At 37.8% G+C, this 18,683-nt stretch overlaps 1 protein-coding gene across 1 annotated transcript in view; it reads left to right on the forward strand.

Annotated features, from left to right (window-relative positions):
* SNX25 (sorting nexin 25) overlaps positions 1-18,683 on the forward strand; it is an 82,658-nt gene that overhangs the window by 6,674 nt on the left and 57,301 nt on the right. The window contains exons 2-3 of the mRNA XM_036382011.2: positions 5,648-5,732; positions 13,682-13,898. Of these exons, the coding sequence (XP_036237904.2) occupies positions 5,648-5,732; positions 13,682-13,898 (302 nt within the window). The remainder of the gene's footprint in view (positions 1-5,647; positions 5,733-13,681; positions 13,899-18,683) is intronic.

An 18,683-nucleotide genomic window follows, 5' to 3' on the forward strand; every position in this document is an offset into this window, starting at 1 on the left:
TTCATCATGTATATTTAGAGATTTCTTGTCTTGTCATGCAAGAATTTTCTGATTCCTTTCATTGGATCTTTTTTGTCAGCTCTGCATTTTATTGTTCTTGACATTTAATTTTCTCAACTTTGTGTTGGATTGACATCTCATATTTGCTGATGGGCTGTTTTTACCTTTGTAGGGCTCACATGAACAGTGTTCTATGATTCAAAACATAACTAGGGAGCTAGCTCATTTCTCCTGATAACCAAGCTCTGCTGAGTCAATAAGGATGGATGGTGGGCTCCTAGAGATCTTACTGTCCAAGTCTCTTGCAGGGAGATCCTAAGGGTGGCTATAAAACCTGTGTAATAAGGTCAAGAGTGAAGACATCCTGCATTCAAGGTATGCTTTGACATTGAAAATAGTGTAGGCATGCATCAGAAACATTCTGAAAATCGCATCAAGTTCTCTTGTATTGCCAAGTCTTGGTTTCTTGCTCTCTGCAAAGCACAGCAGCAGAAGTTACCTAAGGAAAGAGCCAGTTACATAGAACACTGTATCCTCTCCCAGGCTGTTACTTCAAGTGGCTAAAAAGATAAAGAAATCATGTAGTCATGAGGGGAACAGATTTGTGTTGTGTCTATGGGAGGTTTTTGTGACCAGTCATTCTATACCATTTTCCCCTATTAAATATGCACAGTGAAACAGAACAAGGTAATGGTAATAAAATGAATGATGATGGTTCATGTGGCATGTTTTGTGGTGCTCTTGAAAACAGAACACCCTGTAAAATGTATGTATGGTAAAAAGTCATGTGCAGGGAGGCTATATCAATAGGCCTCTCAGGAGTTTCTCTCTGGTTGCTAAGCTGAGACTCTGCAACTCAAGCATGATTTTGTGCTGGCTTTTCTGGCTTGCCAGCAATTTAGTTTTCATACCATATGGCTCTTTTGGCCTTGAAGTATAGACCATAGGTTCTTGTCATTTCTTTTTACAGAGGAGGAGAGTGTGGAAATGTTCAGTAAATTGGGGCTATGCCTGTACCTTGAGAATTCATTTGAGGCTTTATTTTGATGGCAATATTAAAAATTCCAGCACAGGATAATGCTGTATTTCTTGCTGAGCAGTGATTTGAATGCTAGCTTACCTATTATTTCTTAGCTGTACTTATGGAATGAAGGTAGTACCTGAGAAATGTTTCATTTTCATATTCTTATTCTTATCTGTCTGATATTCTATGAAATCTCAAGTGAAGAAAGTTCTATCCTGATTACGAACTTTTTACAGTGCTGCAGTTTTACCAGTTTTAAACAGCTAAGATTGAAGATCCCTATATGATAAACAGAGTTTACATATTCTAGGAGCTACTACATTAGTAGAAATAATGAGATGATATAATAAAATAATTACCAAGATAATGATGCTTAAGATAATAGGATTAACATGCTTTAAGTATGTTGACTTTTAAATTGGTAGTTATGGTATCTGTTAATGCTGACTGTGACACATATATATATGCCTTGTAATCTTAAATAGACTATAAGTAAAGATTAAAAAATATCAACTCTTGTGAACATAAATTTGTTTTTGCATCATTAGTTGAAATAATGTTGGGATAAGAACATCTATATGAAGTAATATGTGGATAAAAACACATCTATCCATGTCTGTTAAATATGAATTTATGAAGAGTTCAGTGAAGTATTGTTTGAGGCTGTGACTCTTTGTTATCAAGGTCCAGTCCGATGTTAATGTATGTTTTACAAAGATAAGAGGAAAGTTAATAGGGCAACAGTGGGAGGAAATAGTAACTATGAGTAACTGGTTGGTTTCTATATGCTGAATTAGATGCAGCCTTTCCCTTTTAGATCAGTGATTAAACTGTCTCATCCACAATGCCCATTTATATTGTGGCATCTGTTGTGATCTCTGCTCTAGTTTTGTTGCAATTGAGTTAATGTAATAGGAATAATTGTAGATTTTTCTCTGCTTCTGGCCTCAATTCCATGGCAGAGTAAGGCTGCATGTGGTGTGCCTGTAGCAGGTGCCTGGCTTTCTGCTGCTATGTTTTAAAAATTGCATTTGATACAAAGTGTTGCAAATGAATTTCTTGATAGTGGAAAGTACTCCTGTGTTCTCTGTGCTTTGCCATTTGTTGAGTATTGTTGCTGAAATAATTTCTTAATTCTTTTTCATTTAACATTTATTGTTGTCTTCAGAGCTAATTTAAAATTACTTATATAGTTTAAACCAATAAATGACATTTACTTAATTTTTGAATCTGTAGGAGACTGAACCTAGGACAGAATTTCAGGTTCAATGTCAGCCTTTTTGTTTCTTGACCGATTCAGACTGTTGTTTTCTTCATCATAAATAGTTTTCAAAAGGATCAAACAATGAGTGTTGTTCAGAAGTCTACAGGAAATGCACACATCCTTTTTTTTCAGCCTCTAAGCAAAGTCAAAACTGAAGAAAACTTCAAGAGTTCCAGGAAACAGGCCTCCCTGTTTGTTAGCAACTTCATTCTTAGCATGTACATTCAAAGTGTTCTCCACCCCTACCCCTTCAAGTCCTTTTGTTAAGTTTTATTTATGTTTCAGTCTGGTTTCTGTCATTACTTACCAATGAAATCTACAGACAGGAACCCAATTGTCTTGACACCAATTAAAAAAAGAGACATCATTGAGGGCTATGATAGCGCAAGTCAGGACTTAGAGGAACATGCCAGGTTTTAATCTGCATAAAAGAGCATCTAAACTAGAGCTTTGACTGTGTTAAATCCATTTACAAATGTTTTTGGCTCAGTCAGGGTTATGCCAACTATTTCATGAAGCCTGGCACCATTTTTCTTTAGATGAATGACATGAAGAAAAATGTGAAAACATTCAAATCTAAGCTTTCTAGCTGAAACTGTTTTCTACATATGCCCTGCATCTGACTTGAGTCAGGGGTGGGAAGAAAGTCTTTCAGTGAAATATGCTGTATTTTTCATTCTCTCAGCTGTTAGAGCTGAGCTTGGACTGTGAATTTTCTGAAATCCTTCTGTTATCACAGATGTTGGTTATCAGCATTACCAGGTTGTTACTGTTGTTTTTAAGGTGTTTACTGCCATATGTCATCTAACTTGGGAGTGCCTGCTTATTTAATTAATTCATCACTTTTATTGTCACAGAAACAGTACTTTTTGAAAGCAAATCTAAACTAACAAGGCTTAGGTCTTGGTTCTGCTAAATGAAGTTCATAAAATGGGAAAAAAAATGAGTTTGATCACTTGTTTTAGACAAGGCACCTTTAGATCTGATATATTATTAATAATGAAATTAAATTAACAGCTCTCTGAAGGGTCATCAAGGATCATGAATAGTTCAGGTTGGAAGGAATATCTGGGGGACATCTAGTTCACTCTCTTGCTCAGAGTGAGGAAGATTGAGAGATGGAGACCCCACAGCCTGTCAGCACTCCTATTCTGATACTTGAGCAGCCTCGTGATTAAAATAGTTTTGTCTTGTGATGGAAATTTCCTGTGTTGCAATGTTTCCTAATGTCCCGTGCATCTGCAAGAAGAGTCTGGCTCCCTTTTCTCTGTATCCTGTCATTCAGTAGTTGGAGACAGCAGTAAGGGCTCCCTGAAGTTGAGTTCTTAATCCTGAAGGAACCCAACTAGAATCATAAGTTAATAGTGGAACAAGCTACTTCTTGCAACTATAGATCCCCTGATCCCCTCTGAAGGTTGCTTTCCTTTTTTTTTTTTTTAACTTGTGTTTAAACTAGTTTTGAAAGGAATAATTTGGTGAGCACTACATTTGAGCACTTACTGATGCTTTAGGCCATAAAAAATGCCTCCTGAAATGTATGTGATGCAACTGTTGATGCCTAAGTTAGCTTGAGGTCACTGATCTCCATGCAGGTAGGACTCAGTTCAGCAGAAGGATTGTAGGATACCTAAGCTGGCATGAGTGTTAAGGAAAATGGAGTGTGTTGAGCATGGATCTTGAGTCAGGATTGTTGGCTCGTGTTTAGGAGTTCTTTCTTCACAGAAAGACCTGAGTGAGTTTGTTTAATTGGGTTTTCCCTTCCCCTAAAGTACTTGGGGTATTTCACATCTCTGTGAGTCTTCTCTTTTTAATTTTTTAAATAGTGCAGCTTCCTGCTGCAGATAAAGCAGAAAAATCCTGAAATAATTTTGTGACTGGCATTAACACAGCTTTGAACAGTGTTGAGGAAGTGTGATTACATTAGCAGCCAGAGATGATGTATTGGAGCCTTACAAATAGTGTTAGGTGACCTTACAAAGAGAAAAAATACTTTTCCTTACTGTTTAGCTGGGTATGGCTGAAGCTTTTAGCAGTGGTCAGATCAAAAAGGGGCTTGGAAATCTATAGTGGTTCACAAAATACTCTGTTCTCACTCCTCATTAACTATAGTCTTAATAGTGAGGGGGGACTGCAGATGGAGGCAAATGTGCTGAAGTCTTGCTGCTCCTGCCATTGGTAGTGTTGTGGAGGAGGGAAGAAATCAGAGCAAAGACCACAGTCATGGTCTCAGAATTGTGACTGGAAGAACTCTGGGGAGTGTTGCTGCATTCATCCAAAAGGTGGAACAAATCAGCTGTGGGCAGGGGGGCACTCAAGGCATGGAAAGTACCTTTCCAAGTCACTTTGCTGTGTGATAGGTGTGAGTGAGCCTGAAAAGCTTCATTTTACTGTTAAAAGTAGTGCACAGACTCCTTTATCTAGATTCTATTAGATGAACTTTGTTAGACTCTCCATGCACGCATCTGAAGTAGACAAAAAACATTAAACCAAAATACAGATTATTAGCCTGCAAATTGGCTGAAATAACAGTATATTACCTTTAAGAACATTAAACTGTTTTTTCTTCACGTTTTTGCTGCTTTCCTATTCTCTGTGTGGTGAATGTTGGAGGGATGGGGATGTTTCTGAAGTGCTTTCCCCTTAGGAAGTAGAGTGAGCTCCAAGCAGATTGACAGTGGGAACAGTTTCTATTTCTGTTTTGAATTATACTCCTTTCTATATAAATACATCATGAGTCACTGTTCTTTATCTATACCCTGAAAAATGTTTCTCCATCCGCCCACCTGTTTGGACACTGTGGGAGTGAATACTCCAATAAAGACAAATATTTGTGTAGGACAGCAGCTTAAAATGCAGAGGGCCAGAAGTATCTTTGAAGAAAGAAGCCCAAAAAAATGTGAACCAAATAGGAGATATAAAGGAGATATAAAGGCTTCTCTTTTGTTTTAAAAGTAGTTTACAAGGATAAATGAAGTCCATTGTCACAGCAGACTATTCAAAGGTTCTATTTGCTGTGAAAATACAGAATAAAAGAGTTCTAGTTGTTTTGTTACGTGCATGTCCTATTCTCAGTGCACTGTCTTGCAAATGAATACAGCCCCTTTCTACCCAAAAAACTTCACTTAAGATAATTTTGCAAGTTGAACAACGTGTGATACACAAGTATTAATATGTACTTAATAAACAATGTATAATAACCTCATAGACAGTTGACACTCCTCTCTTTTACCATATGAGGTGACAATATTTGCATAAAGACCAAATGATACATTACTATTGCCTAGAATTCCAGTTCTATTCCTTCTGTAACTTTTAGTTTATTTCTTCCTCTTATGATATATATTCTGTTTTAATTTCAGAGTAATTGGTCTGGAAGCTTTCATGATTCAATCCAATCAAGGAGAGTGGTTATTTCTCACAATATGGATAAAGCACTGAAAGAAGGTGAGTCTTAGGAGCGTTAGAGTCTGAATGTCTCTTGTCCTTTTAGCAAACCATAACTGCACAATATTCCAAGACTTTAGAATATGACCCTGGTTTCTTCCATGATATAAAATGTAATGGCAAGGTCTTAGTCTTCTGAAGAAATCCACTGTAGTAGGTAATGTGATGTTGCTTTTGCTATTCAGCTGGTATCTTGTCATTGTAGTGGCTGGTTTTTACAGAAATACATTGAAATATAGTCCTTAATACTTATGCACAAAGCAAAGGGGTAACACTTAAATATTCTTGACTGGGTTTTCCTGAACTGAGAAATCTTGTAGGTTCTTGCATACAGTCTTCCCATTTAGTGCAATTCTTGCCATTAAAACTGAATCTAAAATCAATATTTGTATTTCTGACTGATAGAGTATATCAACCTTTTGTAAATATTTTATCTAATTTTGAAGACTTTTTCCTTTAGGATTTCTTTGCAGCACTTTTTCCTGTATTTTTCATAAATTAAGACTATCTTTGAAAATTATCATTGCTTTAAATGGGTTGGTTGTCTTATGACACCTTGTTATGTTTTTGAAGTTATTTTTGTGAATAGCTGTTAGCAGGGTATGTAGCAAAATTATAAAATTAGAGCACTACCTACCTATGTCATTGAGATGGATGCATGAGGCCATCCCTACTCAGGCTGAAAGAAAGTTACTAATACTTAAATGATTCATTTTTCAGAGTTAAATACCTTATGCTGTGACAGCTCATGCCTTTCTGCTATTTTTTTTTTTTTCAGAGTAGCTTTTACCCTCCATTCTCACGCTGAATTTTGGAAAGCAAACTTGTCAGATTTTGTTTTATTTCTTCCAGGCCTAAGTGATGAAGCCAACTTCTCTGTTTTGCAGTTTGACAAAGATGAGGCTGTACTTTTTGCTCTACCATACAAAGTGGTTTTGGTTTGAAAGGTGACTGAGTCATCTTCAGTTTAAGATACTGAATGCAATCATTTTGAAATACTGAATGCAATCCCAAAAGCAATAGTTTATTTTTTATTAGCACAAAATGATCAGTCTCTATGAAAATAGACAGGACTTCTTGCCTGTGACAGTTCTGAAATTTGTAGTTGTCTTGATGTGAATGGCTGGGTTTTTTTTCTTTTTTTGTTTTTTTTTTCCCCCCACAAGTTTGTGGTTAAATAAAACTTTATTACTAGTAATATAAAAAATACCATCTGTATTTGTGTTTCCAATCTTGCAGTGATTAGGATTAAAGCATTTATAAATGTCGTCCCAGGAATTTTTGACAACTTTTTGCTGTCTAGGTGTAATGTGCTACTCAAAAAAATGCTTTAGAAAGCCTTATTCATTTAGCTAGGAGACATTCAGTTGTAATGGGGTTTCAGTCTTGGGGACCAGTTTGGACTCTTAGTGCTTCTTGAGATTTTAGGATGTGGGTTTTTTTGTCTGGGCTTTTTCTTTTTCCCCTTAACAGATTTTACTTCTTTTTACATTACCTTTGAGACGCATGGATGATGTCATCTGATGTCAGAAATGCTGTTGCTGGATGTGAAGAGACAGCCCTTTGGTTAATTCTGATTTCTTCAGCTCTGTTTCATCATTGTGTAATTAAGTTGGCCTTGCCCCCCTCCAGAGCTGCCTGTTAGTCATGCCATGCTTTTGCTGGTGTTATAGCCAGGCTGTGTGGTCTTTTCTCTCTGAGTTTGGTGTGCTTCACCTGAGGGTCTGTGTCACTTCAAGCTGCCCCTTGCTTTACTGCGTTTTTCCTGATGTTCCCATCATGGTCTGTTAATGTAAAGATCTTTGGTTTAACTGAAGGAGTCATCCATGTTTCTGTTCCAACCATCAGTCTTATTTCAATAACTAGTAGATGTTTAGATAGTTTTCCTGTGATAGTCACTGGCTGATAATAGTTGTCTGTGTCTTATACAGCTTCTTGTCTTGCTGTACTAAAATTGTTGGGAATCATCCTTTTACAGTGTGCCTCACACTAAACACCACCAAGAAGGAGCTCTGTATATGTTGGTTCACAGCTCTGCCCTAAATGCCTTTGTTATTTTCCATTAAGAGCAGAGCAGTGTATTAGAGTGCTGCTTCATTATGAATAATAGGATGCTTGCCTTAGCTGTAGATTCAAGGGGGGGGGGGGGGGGAAGCTGTGAATTAGCCCTGCCACAGTGTGTTGTGGCTTATGAAATCTAAGAGTTCAAAATCAGAACAAGTGCAAGGTTACAAAGATTTTCCTTCTTGAGTATGGCAGAAAGAAAAGGCCTTTAGTTGTCAAGCCTCCTTTTTAGCTGGTAGTACTTGAATAGCTTACATAGAAATATGTACTTTTCATGCTTTCTGTTGAGAGATTGATTTGATTTTTGTTTGACCTTCGTTTACCTTACAAAAAGAGAAGATAAGCCGCTTCTACAAATACTCTTTGGTGCTACCTGCTGCTTGTCTGGATTCCATGCACGCAGTGGTGTGGTAAGAGGTCTCCTGAGAGAGGCTGTGCTCAGTCCCTCTGATGCTGCTGTGCACAGTGTGTACTGCTTGGGTTGAGGCTGCAGCTGCCAGGAGAATGATCTGCTGGGGGGTAGCTGGCCTCCCAGGAACTGAATTTCATTTTCTGCTTTTATTGCTCCAAGTCCTGCGGTCTTTTTGTTGTTTTTCACAGTCAGTCTTTGTCTCTGCAGTTTTAGCAGTGCCAAGAAGAATGGTCTTCATATCACTTAGCTGCTTCACTGGGTCATTTTTGAGTAAGTAGAAAAGTACAGGCCATAGCTCAAATCCTGGCAGAGCTCTACTGCTGAAATTGTTCTGCTGTGAAAATTCACCTGCTTCTTAGATCTTAACATATTTCCTGCTGGAGAGCCATCTCTTCTTTTGGAGTGGGTTGTCTTCCTTCAACCCTGCCTTGAGGTGAACTTTTTGGAAATATTTTGGGTATTTAATTAGATTCTTTCTATGGATTAGATCTTGCCTATCTGTGTTGATCACTTAGGATCTAAATCTGTTGGGGATGTAAGGTTGTACTTCCCTTTATAGAAAGATTGGGAGAAACTATGTCTCATTTCCCAACTTAATATATGCATATTGACATTTAGAAAAAGAGCTCCTGCTGCTCTCTATTTGAAAAGCTGGTAGGTTTTTAAAATTTATTTATTTTTTATTTTTTTTTAATAGAACTTTCAAAACAATTTTTTTTTGGTTCACAATATCAGCAAACCAACTTGAATTTATGTTCTCTGTGCTATTGGGACTCAAACACTTGAAGCTAAGAACTCTTGGCAAAGGGTCCAGAAATTATTTGGACATAAATTTGTCTGATTTTATTTTACTAAGTTTCTTAGATATTTTTAACACATTTTTATGCATTGTTTATATATTTTCATAATTTTTTTCTGCAGATTAAACCAGTAAAGACACAAATGCCAGGAAAATTTTAATAAAAATGAACTAAAGATTGGGGAATTGGGACACCATCAGGGATTCCTTTTGCACATGACCAATCCATCCATGCACAATGATAGCATCTAGCCTACTAAACGTGTCAGTTTCATAGAATTTGAATATGGAAGTAAGCCAAGAAATGCTTGTGGTTTTCCAAACACAAACTTTAGAAGAGCACTGAAATCTTTAAACCACTATTACTAGTTCATAGTCACTGAAATGTTGGCATTTAGGCATCATTTTGTCAGCCTTTTACACCATGGTCTAAGTAAAGAATTAGCAGTTGTGAGAAACTTCAGTAAAGCTAATAAGTATAAAACCTCATCCTCTTGTATAGCTAAAACTTAATGAAATTTAAAATACAATAATTGAAAAATGGCTTTCATCTCTTTCAATTTTAATGCTTATGTCTTGGAAATTATAAAACTGAATATTCAGAGTATTTATTAGTAATTTTATTAGTAATTGTAAAGCCACCTTTAATGTAGGGGTTTTAAATTTTCTTTCCGGTTTTTGTCATTGTTTTTTGTTTGTTTTTGGTTTTTGGTTTTTTTTTTTTTTTGTCTGAATTGGCTTTTGGCCAAAGGGGAAAAGGTAGTGGCTGTAAGAAGTAAATAAGCATTTAGCATTTACTTCTCTAGAACGGTACTTTGACAGGTTTGGCTGTGGTATAGTCTGTCATTTTTTCCTATTTTTTTTTATTGAAAGAATTTTTCTAAAAGTATAGCTTATTATAACCCCATCATGCATGTTAGATCTAGTGTTGTAGTAGCACAGAATTCTGGTAATGATTCTTGGCTTTTTGAAGGTGGTTTCTTCCTACAGGATCCTAACACAATTCACTTTACCCTTGTATTTCTCTTTTATGGGTTGTAATACTTATTGCTCTAGAATAACTCAAGGCAGTGTTGTAGCTGTACCTTTGTTTCATTTGTTCATACAGTCACAGGAGAGTTTTGGATTTAACTATAAATTGATGTAGTGGTTGTGGCTTCTCCAGGGTTTTCAGGAAAGGACTGTTACTTCTTGTTGAAACTTGGAAGTCTGTCTGCATTTGCATAGAATATTTATGCTCTGTTTTTTAATATTGCTTTGAGAAAAAAGAGTAGGCATTTAATCCTTGTTATTCAGATTTTTGTTATTTTTAATAAAGTTGTATAATGAATCTTAGCAATATAAAAACTGTCTAGTATGAAGCTCTGCAAATTACAGATTTGAAACCAGTCTGACCTGCAGACCCTGGTGGTGCCACTGAACCTCTCAATGCATGAATGTGGAAAAAGGGATAGCAGTTACTGTAGAACATGTGCAGGAATGAGGGAAGAGTCTAGAGGGGTGTCCTCACTGAACCTCCACATAAGCTTCTGGCTCTCTACTCCCAACACTGTTCCACTTTAGTGTTTAAAAAGAGTAGTTGAGCAGACTTAACTTCAATTTCAATGGGAATGGCATTTAATCACATTGTAATAACTTGGGAATTGGCTCTTCTGAACTAATTTAGGAAACCCAGTAGAAATTTCTACAGTTTTGCACCAGACTCATTGTGGTCACTGCATTTGATTTGATCAGAAGAGATTTGTTTTATGATTGTAGCGGATGACTTAGCGGTAGCAAGGTTCTGTCCTGAATATGTTCTGCTTCTTTTTTTATTCCTTCCTTGTCGTCTGACTGTTGTTTTCAGTGCTTTAGAGAACATGTAGTATAAAAATAATGAGAATAGATGCATGAGCAGATTTCTTCTCTGAAGGGAGCAAGCTGCTCTCTAAATTTGTTATACTTGTTTTCTGTATTTCCTTAGAGTGCTGAAAAGGCACCAGCTGCATCATTGGGCATGAAGTGAAAGCAGCAGCTGCACCCCAAGGCCAGGATGACACAAGGCAGTGTCTTACCCAGTCTTAAACTGGCTGCTGTGTCTGTGGCTGGTGTCCTGCTAAAATTTTATTTGTTTAAAAGCTGTCTCACTGTTCACTTGGACATACATGCTGGGCTCTAAAGAACCCTGAATTTTATAGAGAACAGCACTGTTGTGATGCAGGAAGGGTGACAAGGAAGCTACAGAAGTCATGTAAAGCAAGAGAGTTGTAAAGCATGGGTGCAGAAAAATAGGGTTTAAAGCAGTGTAATCCTTTGAAGGTATTGAAGGTATGTAACTGGCAGAGTTAAACACAAATGAAATATTTCATAGTTGCATGGTTGGTTTTTGATGATGATTCATGATCTTTTGTCTCTAGCTTGATATTGCCAATAGGTTTTGTGGCTCTTTTGTATTGAATATGACAGAATTCATGAGTGGATAAAAGGAACAAAAAGAATGTATTATGTAGTGTGCTGGAAACAGAGCTCATTTTGGAGTGGAGTTGCTTAAAAAGTAATAAATTACTTTATTAATTTTATTGAATTATAACAATTATATAATGTAATAGAAATTATAAATTATATGTTATAGCTTATTTAAAAATTAATAAATTAATGATCATTAGGAATAGATTTTCTCTGAAAGACAATATGTCTGTAAGGGATCAGGATGCACATTCTGCCCTTGTGCTCTTGCTTTGTAGAGCTCTGTTGAATAGACTTCTGTAGGAGCCACCACTCCATACCATGGCTTGTCCTCTTGGGCAAAGATGCTGAAGAAAGAGCTGCTTTGCACCCTTGCAAAGGATAGAGAGGGTGTCTGTAAGAAAATCTGGATAGTCACTACCTGCCAGTGACGCTGATGAAAAAATGCCACAGTGCAGTGTGCTGCAAGCATGATTGAGAAATTACTGGTCTCTTATGGATTAAATGAAAAGGAAGAATCTGTGCTGTGGTCAGCTTTCCACAGCGTTTCGGACCTTGCAGCAGAAGAGAGTAACTAAGCTATAACAAAAAAGGTGGCTGCAGAAGGAGATGGGGACAGCTGTGGAAAAGTAGATTCTTAAAGTGTATGTTGTCAGAAGACTTGAGATAAGTAATAGAACTTCAGATTTTAAAATGCTATTTCCTCTGTTCTGTGGTGTCTTAACAGATTATTCCTCTGCTTGCTTATCAGAAGACAACTATTTTTATAACTGTTTTTATCACTCTGTAGTATTTGTGGGTAAGAGTTTTCAGTGAAATATTTAATCTATTTTAGAAAGGGATTTTGGAAGTTCCTATCCTGCTATTTGGCTCTGCATACTTTTTTCTCTCCTGGATTAGGAAAAAAAAAATCATCAAACCTGTTATATATTTGTTTACAGAATTGTGGAATTTTTTCTGAATTATTAATTAAAAAGTCTTGAAGTGACTTAGCAAAAAGCTTTTAATATTTCAGCATACTCATTGAAGTGATTCAGTTTCTTTATAAAATTGAGGAAGCTAGTTTGTGAAGCACTTGACTAGAAACTTTAATCCGTTTTAGCCATTTCTCTGGAAATGTTTTCATCAGGGTTGTGTTAGTTGAGGTTTGCTAGTTTGGCCTGAAAAGGCAGGTGAAAATATTTAAGCTGTTGCCTATTATTATGCTATTAGTTCACTGTTGCCAGTTCCAGGGAGATTTTCATAATTTATATAATGTACCAAACAAACAGCTTCTATCAAAGTGGAAGGTAAGAAATTCTGGAGTCTTATGATTACTTTGCACTGTGGGTTTACACTGACAAAAGAGATGGGATTTTGATATGAAAGTTTGAATCCAGATTGTTTAGTAAATAAGTTGCTCAAATTACCAGGCACATGACTTTATTCCCTCCTTTTTATTATCTGGTAGATGCAAATTGACTCTTACAACCCCAACTTTTCCCCCATCTTGTTGCAACTGCTAAATAGTTCATGTGTTCTCCCTGAACAGCTCCTGCTCTCTTAGACTTCTAGGGACATTTGCTGGAGTGAAACATCAGTAAAACTGGTGACACACAAATGCCAAAAAGCAAGTCAGAATGGTAGAAGACAGTGTTGCCATGGGATTTGCAATGACAGTAATATTGTTATTGCCTGTCGGTATGGTTTGGAATGCTTCGTCATTTTTAAGTTCATGTGGTCTCACTAATCCACTTGTTCTCCCTTAGCTCTCTGATCCTATAATGTACTTTCTGTGGTGGTGTTCTGTGTTGTATATATCTTTGGAAATCCAAAAACATTACCATCTCCCTGTTCTAGCCATGACTTTGGAATGGAGACTATTCAGTTCCTATGTAAAGAAAGCTGGCTTCAGTCTGCACCATTTTAGACACAGCCAAATTATATGATAGTTCATCTAACCAAAGGCACTGCTGAGAGACAGGTATTAGTCTGAGGTTTGTGTGTAGCTGGTAACCTGATTGTCTGAGTAAATCCACTTTAAGGCTTTGCTTTGCAAAGTGACCTGCAGTAACCTGTTAGGTGCAGATTGCTGTAACCTTGCCAGCCTGACTTTCTGCAGTAAGAGGTAGATGTGAAGCCTATTGCCCATCCAGTGTTTGAGATGGGTTGAGGGTTACATTTTTCCTATCTTGGTGTGCTTTGTCCTTTTGCAGTTTTTGCAATTTATTGTTTTGTTTCTCCTTTCAGTGTTTGACTACAGCTATAGAGATTACATCCTGTCCTGGTATGGGCAACTGAGCAGAGATGAGGGGCAGCTGTACCAGCTGCTCTCTGAAGACTTTTGGGAGATTGCCAAGCAGCTGCGACAGAGGCTGAGTCACATTGATGTAGTTAAAGTTGTCTGCAACGATGTAGTGAAAGCTTTACTCTCACACTTCTGTGACCTTAAAGGAGCCAATGCCAGGTAAAAACAAAACTGCAGTTCTTTGGAATTTTCTGCTTCTCTCTTCACTTACAGATGTGCTAAATCAAAGTAATGAAGACTGTATAAAACTGATAAAATAGTTCAAGCTTATTACCAGTTTTAGAGATCAAGCAGGCTTCAGGATGTCTGTAAGGAAACACTTGGACTCCTTTTTCTAAGAGTTTGGATTCACTACTCTTTTCAGTTTAATTCATGAATCCTTTGTTCACAGTAGGAGGTGGGCTGTGTGAGCAGTTCCTGCAAAGTACTGTGAACATGCAGTGGGAAGAAGGGCCACTGTTAATGAGAAGATAGTTATTTGCACCTTTTCCCAGAATGGCACCAGGAACAATTCCATTCAGTTTTCCATTTCTTCTAGCCCTGGGAGCCAAAGCTTCATGATTTCTGTAGGTGGCCTGTCCTGCAGTAACAAGATTTTGCTAGTGGAAAAATTGTTGGCTGTATTTTCTTTCTCTGCTTAAGTAATCTTGCTAATTTCATAAATTTCCTCTTTGGCAAGGATCTCTTTGTCCACTTGAAAAATCCCTGAACACTAGAGTTCCACCCAAATTGTAATTGCAAATAGGAAATCTTAGCCTATGCAGCTCCCACATCTGAATGCACAATTTGTCTAATTGTGCATGGAACCTGGTTTTGTACGTGCACTTACCTGCATTTTGGTTATCCTAACTGGAATATGCTTTGGTCATTCAGATTTAGACTGTACATTTTATTCTGTGAAGTTGTTTTACTGTTAGATCCATGAATTTTTGACACCCCCTCAGACAAAAAGAACAATTGTGTTCTGTCAGTGATCAATCTATTACCACTGGCACTTCTTTCTCTTCTGTATTAGAAGACAGTTAATGTATTTGTGGTAGATCCTAGCTAATTTTATGTAAGCTAATGCACAGAAAAAGAAAAGACACCAAAGGTTGGTTACATTCAAGAAAACAAGAAATCAAGGTGTATGTACATTGCAGTAGATCTTGTAGTGGGTTCTAGGTACTACTTTCTTTCAGCTCTGCAATGAGGTAAAAATCTCTTAGATAAAACTCCTAAGTGTGCTCCTTGATTTTTTAAGTGTCATGCTTGCACTTGTCCTTGATCAGAATGAAGTGCTTGCTTTTGGGAAGAATTTGAACAGTTAAAGAATGAGGAAGTTGAATTTTTTTTGTTGTTTGCGTTTTGCTTTTTTAAAATCTAAATGTTTTTCTATTTGAAGCTGGGGATGTAGGACCTAGAATTGCAGAATTATTAAGTATTATTAATGCTGATTGTTGGTGAGGCTTCTTATCTGCTGAGAATTATGACCACTTCATCTGGTCTTTGTTGGATTGTTATTTCCACTATGTAGAACTAAAATTCTTTCGATTATTTTCCTGTTAACTTTTCACTTGGAAGTAGTAAATGCACTTTAACTCTGGATAAAACTGCATTAGTATGGGAATGAAAAAAAAGTCCTATCAAGATTTAGTGTAATAGCAGGTTAGAAAAAAGCCAAAGAAACCAACCCAACAGCTCTAACTGAACAATTTATAGAGGCTGGAACTGGGCTTAGTGACTGTTTTTTGCAGACTGCAAGGCTGTGAATTCACAAGGAGAAAGTCTGGTTTTAATGTGCTTGACAGATTAGCAACATGATGCTGCATGATGCCAGTTGTAAAGCACTAGAATTTCCTCATGCTGCTCATCCAAACTTGTTCAGAAAGTCCAGGGAGCTGCATGGATATTGCACAGGGCTCACCATTTCTTAGCAGATGGAGAGACAGCTTAAACACTATGTACAGGCCAAGTCAGCAGAAAGGTGACATTGTGTTCATACACTACAGGTGGAATTTGTGCTGCTGAGTGATGTGAGCATGCATATAATAAACCTGAAAGCACAGCAAATATTCGGATAGTGTTTTCTATTTGAGAATTTGTAGTTTTAACAAGAATTTGAGTTTTGTACAAATTGCCTACTGCTGTGGAGTTTACTGTGCTTGCTAGAACCTGCTGACATTTTAAGCTATAGACTCAGAACTAAAAAGTATGCTACTTCAAGCTTGGAAGCCTTTAATTATTTTCTGTATTGTCCTGATTTTCAACTGGGATAGAGTTAATTTTCGTCCTAGTAGCTGATATGGTGCTGTATTATGGACTTGGGTTGAGAATAATGTTGATAACACTGGTGTTCTAGTTGTTCCTAAGCAGTGTTGTGCTATGTCAAGGACTTTAGCTTCTCATACTGCCCTGCCAGTGAGGAAGCTGAGGGGGTGGGTAACAGAAGAAGCTGGGCAGTGACATAGTCAGGACAGCAGACCCCAACTGGCCGAAGGGATGGATATTCCATACCATATAGTGTCATGTTGAGTATATAAATTAGGTGAAAAGCTGTCTGGGAGATACTGCTTGGGAACTGGCTAGGCATCAGCCAGCAGGTGTTGAGCATTTGCATTGTACATCACTTGGTTGATATATTCTAATTCTATTATTATAATCATCATTATTATTAATTTCCCTGCCTTTTCTGTTCTATTAAACTCTCTTAGTCTCAAGTCAGAGAATGGTTTGGATTGGAAGAGACGTTAAAGGTCATCTAGTTCCAAACCCCTGCTGTGGGAAGGGGCACCTTTCATTAGACCAGATTGCTCAATGCCCCATCCAACCTGGCCTTAAGCAGTTCCAGGGATGGGACATTGTCTCTGAAACCTGTTCCAGTGCCTCAGCACCCTCACTGGGAAGGATTTCTACCTAATATCTAATCTAAGCCTCCTCTCAGTTTGGAGCCCTTGCCCCTTGTCCTGTCACTACAGGCTCTTGTAAGCGATCTCTCTTCACCTTTCTTTTTGGCTACCTTCAGGTACCTGAAGGCTTCAATTAGGTCACCCCAAAGTCAGGAATTTTACCTTTTTTTCCTATTCTCTCCCTCATCTCACTGTGGGAGGGTGAGGGAGTGAGTGAAAATCTGTGTGGTGTTCAACTGTCTACTGGGTTGAATCACAGTTGAATTGCCACAGTTCAAACACAAAAATTTGTCTTCCTAAGGTAGGGAACGCAGATCTTCTTGATCTGCTTTGCTTTCTGTTAATGTTTTGAAGACAGTAATAAATGTAAATTGGCATTCACATTTCCTTCTGTATCTCATAATGAATCCAGTTTTGGATGATAAATATAGTAGAACAGAGGCTGTAATTAGAGAGAGGTATCTTTCCTGTTGTGATACCTCTTGGAGTGCTCCATCATTTCTTGCCACTGAGTTTATACTGCAGCATGATGGCAAAGTGCATTTTGTCCATTGTGTGGCAGCTTATGAAGTTTTAAATACCTCTAATACTGTCTATGGAGGGGGTGCCACCTGAGCCACTTTGTCTTGGTTTTCCTATATAAGAGATAATCCACTAGCACAGCAGAAAGGAGTCATCCATGCCCAGGAGGACAGATGTCTTTTTTTTTCAGAGTGAAGTTCATGTGTTTTGTGACTAGGTGCATGTTGGACACAAAAATTCTTTACTTTTCTTCTTTCACTGATGAACTTCAATCTGTGATTAACTAGGATGTCTGAGGGGATGAAAATAGGCTGAGGCCCTTCAGAATGATGAAGGGTGCTACAGTCTTTTTTTTTGCTCCTGCTTTTCATCTGGCTTATCTTAAACCATCTCAAAAATTCACTTAGTTATAAACAGCTCAAGGTAAATAGCCAGCAGAGGCCAGAAATGAAGAAAAGTGCTGGCAGACCTTGTCTCCCTTCAAAGCATGGGTCAAGGCCAGTTTGGATGGGACTTTGGAGCAACCTGGTCTTGTGGAAGGTGTCCCTGTCCATGGCATAGGGTTGGGACTAGATGAACTTTAAGCCTCTTCCAACCCAAACCATTTTATGACTCTTTGATAAGAGGAGAGGCCACTTCCATGGTGACTGGTTGGAGACAGGGCACTGGGAGAAAGGAACCTTGTAGTGTTAGGTCTGTTTCCATTTCTTTATTCTATTCCCTGGCTTTCCCTAACAGCAGCTGTCTTTCCTGTGTATGCCACATGCATCTTCATAGTGAAATAAGGGCAGAGACACTTCTAGCCATGGGCAGAACTGTCTGGAGTGACACAGAGCAATGCAAGCTGTAGGCAAGACAGTTCCCAAATTTTTTATCCTGTATGTGTCACTGGGGTGTACTTTGAGGTTCAGTTGGGATTTCAAAGGAAACTGTCACTTTTCACTGAGGAAATTTGTGGCATTTTGAATAATTTAGATAGGAAACCATTTAATTTCTAGTATTGGCTTGGTGTATAGAAATGGAATATGATAGTTTCCTGTGTCCAGCATTAGCTAGCTTATGAGTTTGAGATATGGAGAAAAAGTCAGACCTGGATTTAGTTTTAGAAGCCACTGCTCTTTTCCCATATGTGCAGGATCAGGAGCACATTTATAACAGGATTAGCTAAGTGCATCCTGCAAGGGTAAAGAGGTTAGTGTTCAGCCATTCATGTTTCATAGCACCTTTTATTCCTTCATTCCTCATATCTTGTTAAGAAGTCTTTCTTGGTTACTTTAACTAGAATATAAGTAAGCTGAATACTGGCAATACCATTTTATGCAATCAAGGATGGACTGTGAGCTCAGTAAGGTGGTGTATAATGATGGAAATGGTCATGTTGGTATGTGGGTGCAGTGTTGTCTGTGGTGGCAGTGTGTTTTTCAGGGGCTGAAATTATCTGCCCCCAGGAATTTAGTCTCTCTCTGGTAGCATGATATATTTGTTGAAAGCTAGAAGCAGCTATTCTTCTGGATGAAATGCTCAGTCAGTACCA

Source organism: Molothrus ater, chromosome 4 (genome assembly GCF_012460135.2).
Source record: "Molothrus ater isolate BHLD 08-10-18 breed brown headed cowbird chromosome 4, BPBGC_Mater_1.1, whole genome shotgun sequence".
Classification (NCBI taxonomy): domain Eukaryota; kingdom Metazoa; phylum Chordata; class Aves; order Passeriformes; family Icteridae; genus Molothrus; species Molothrus ater.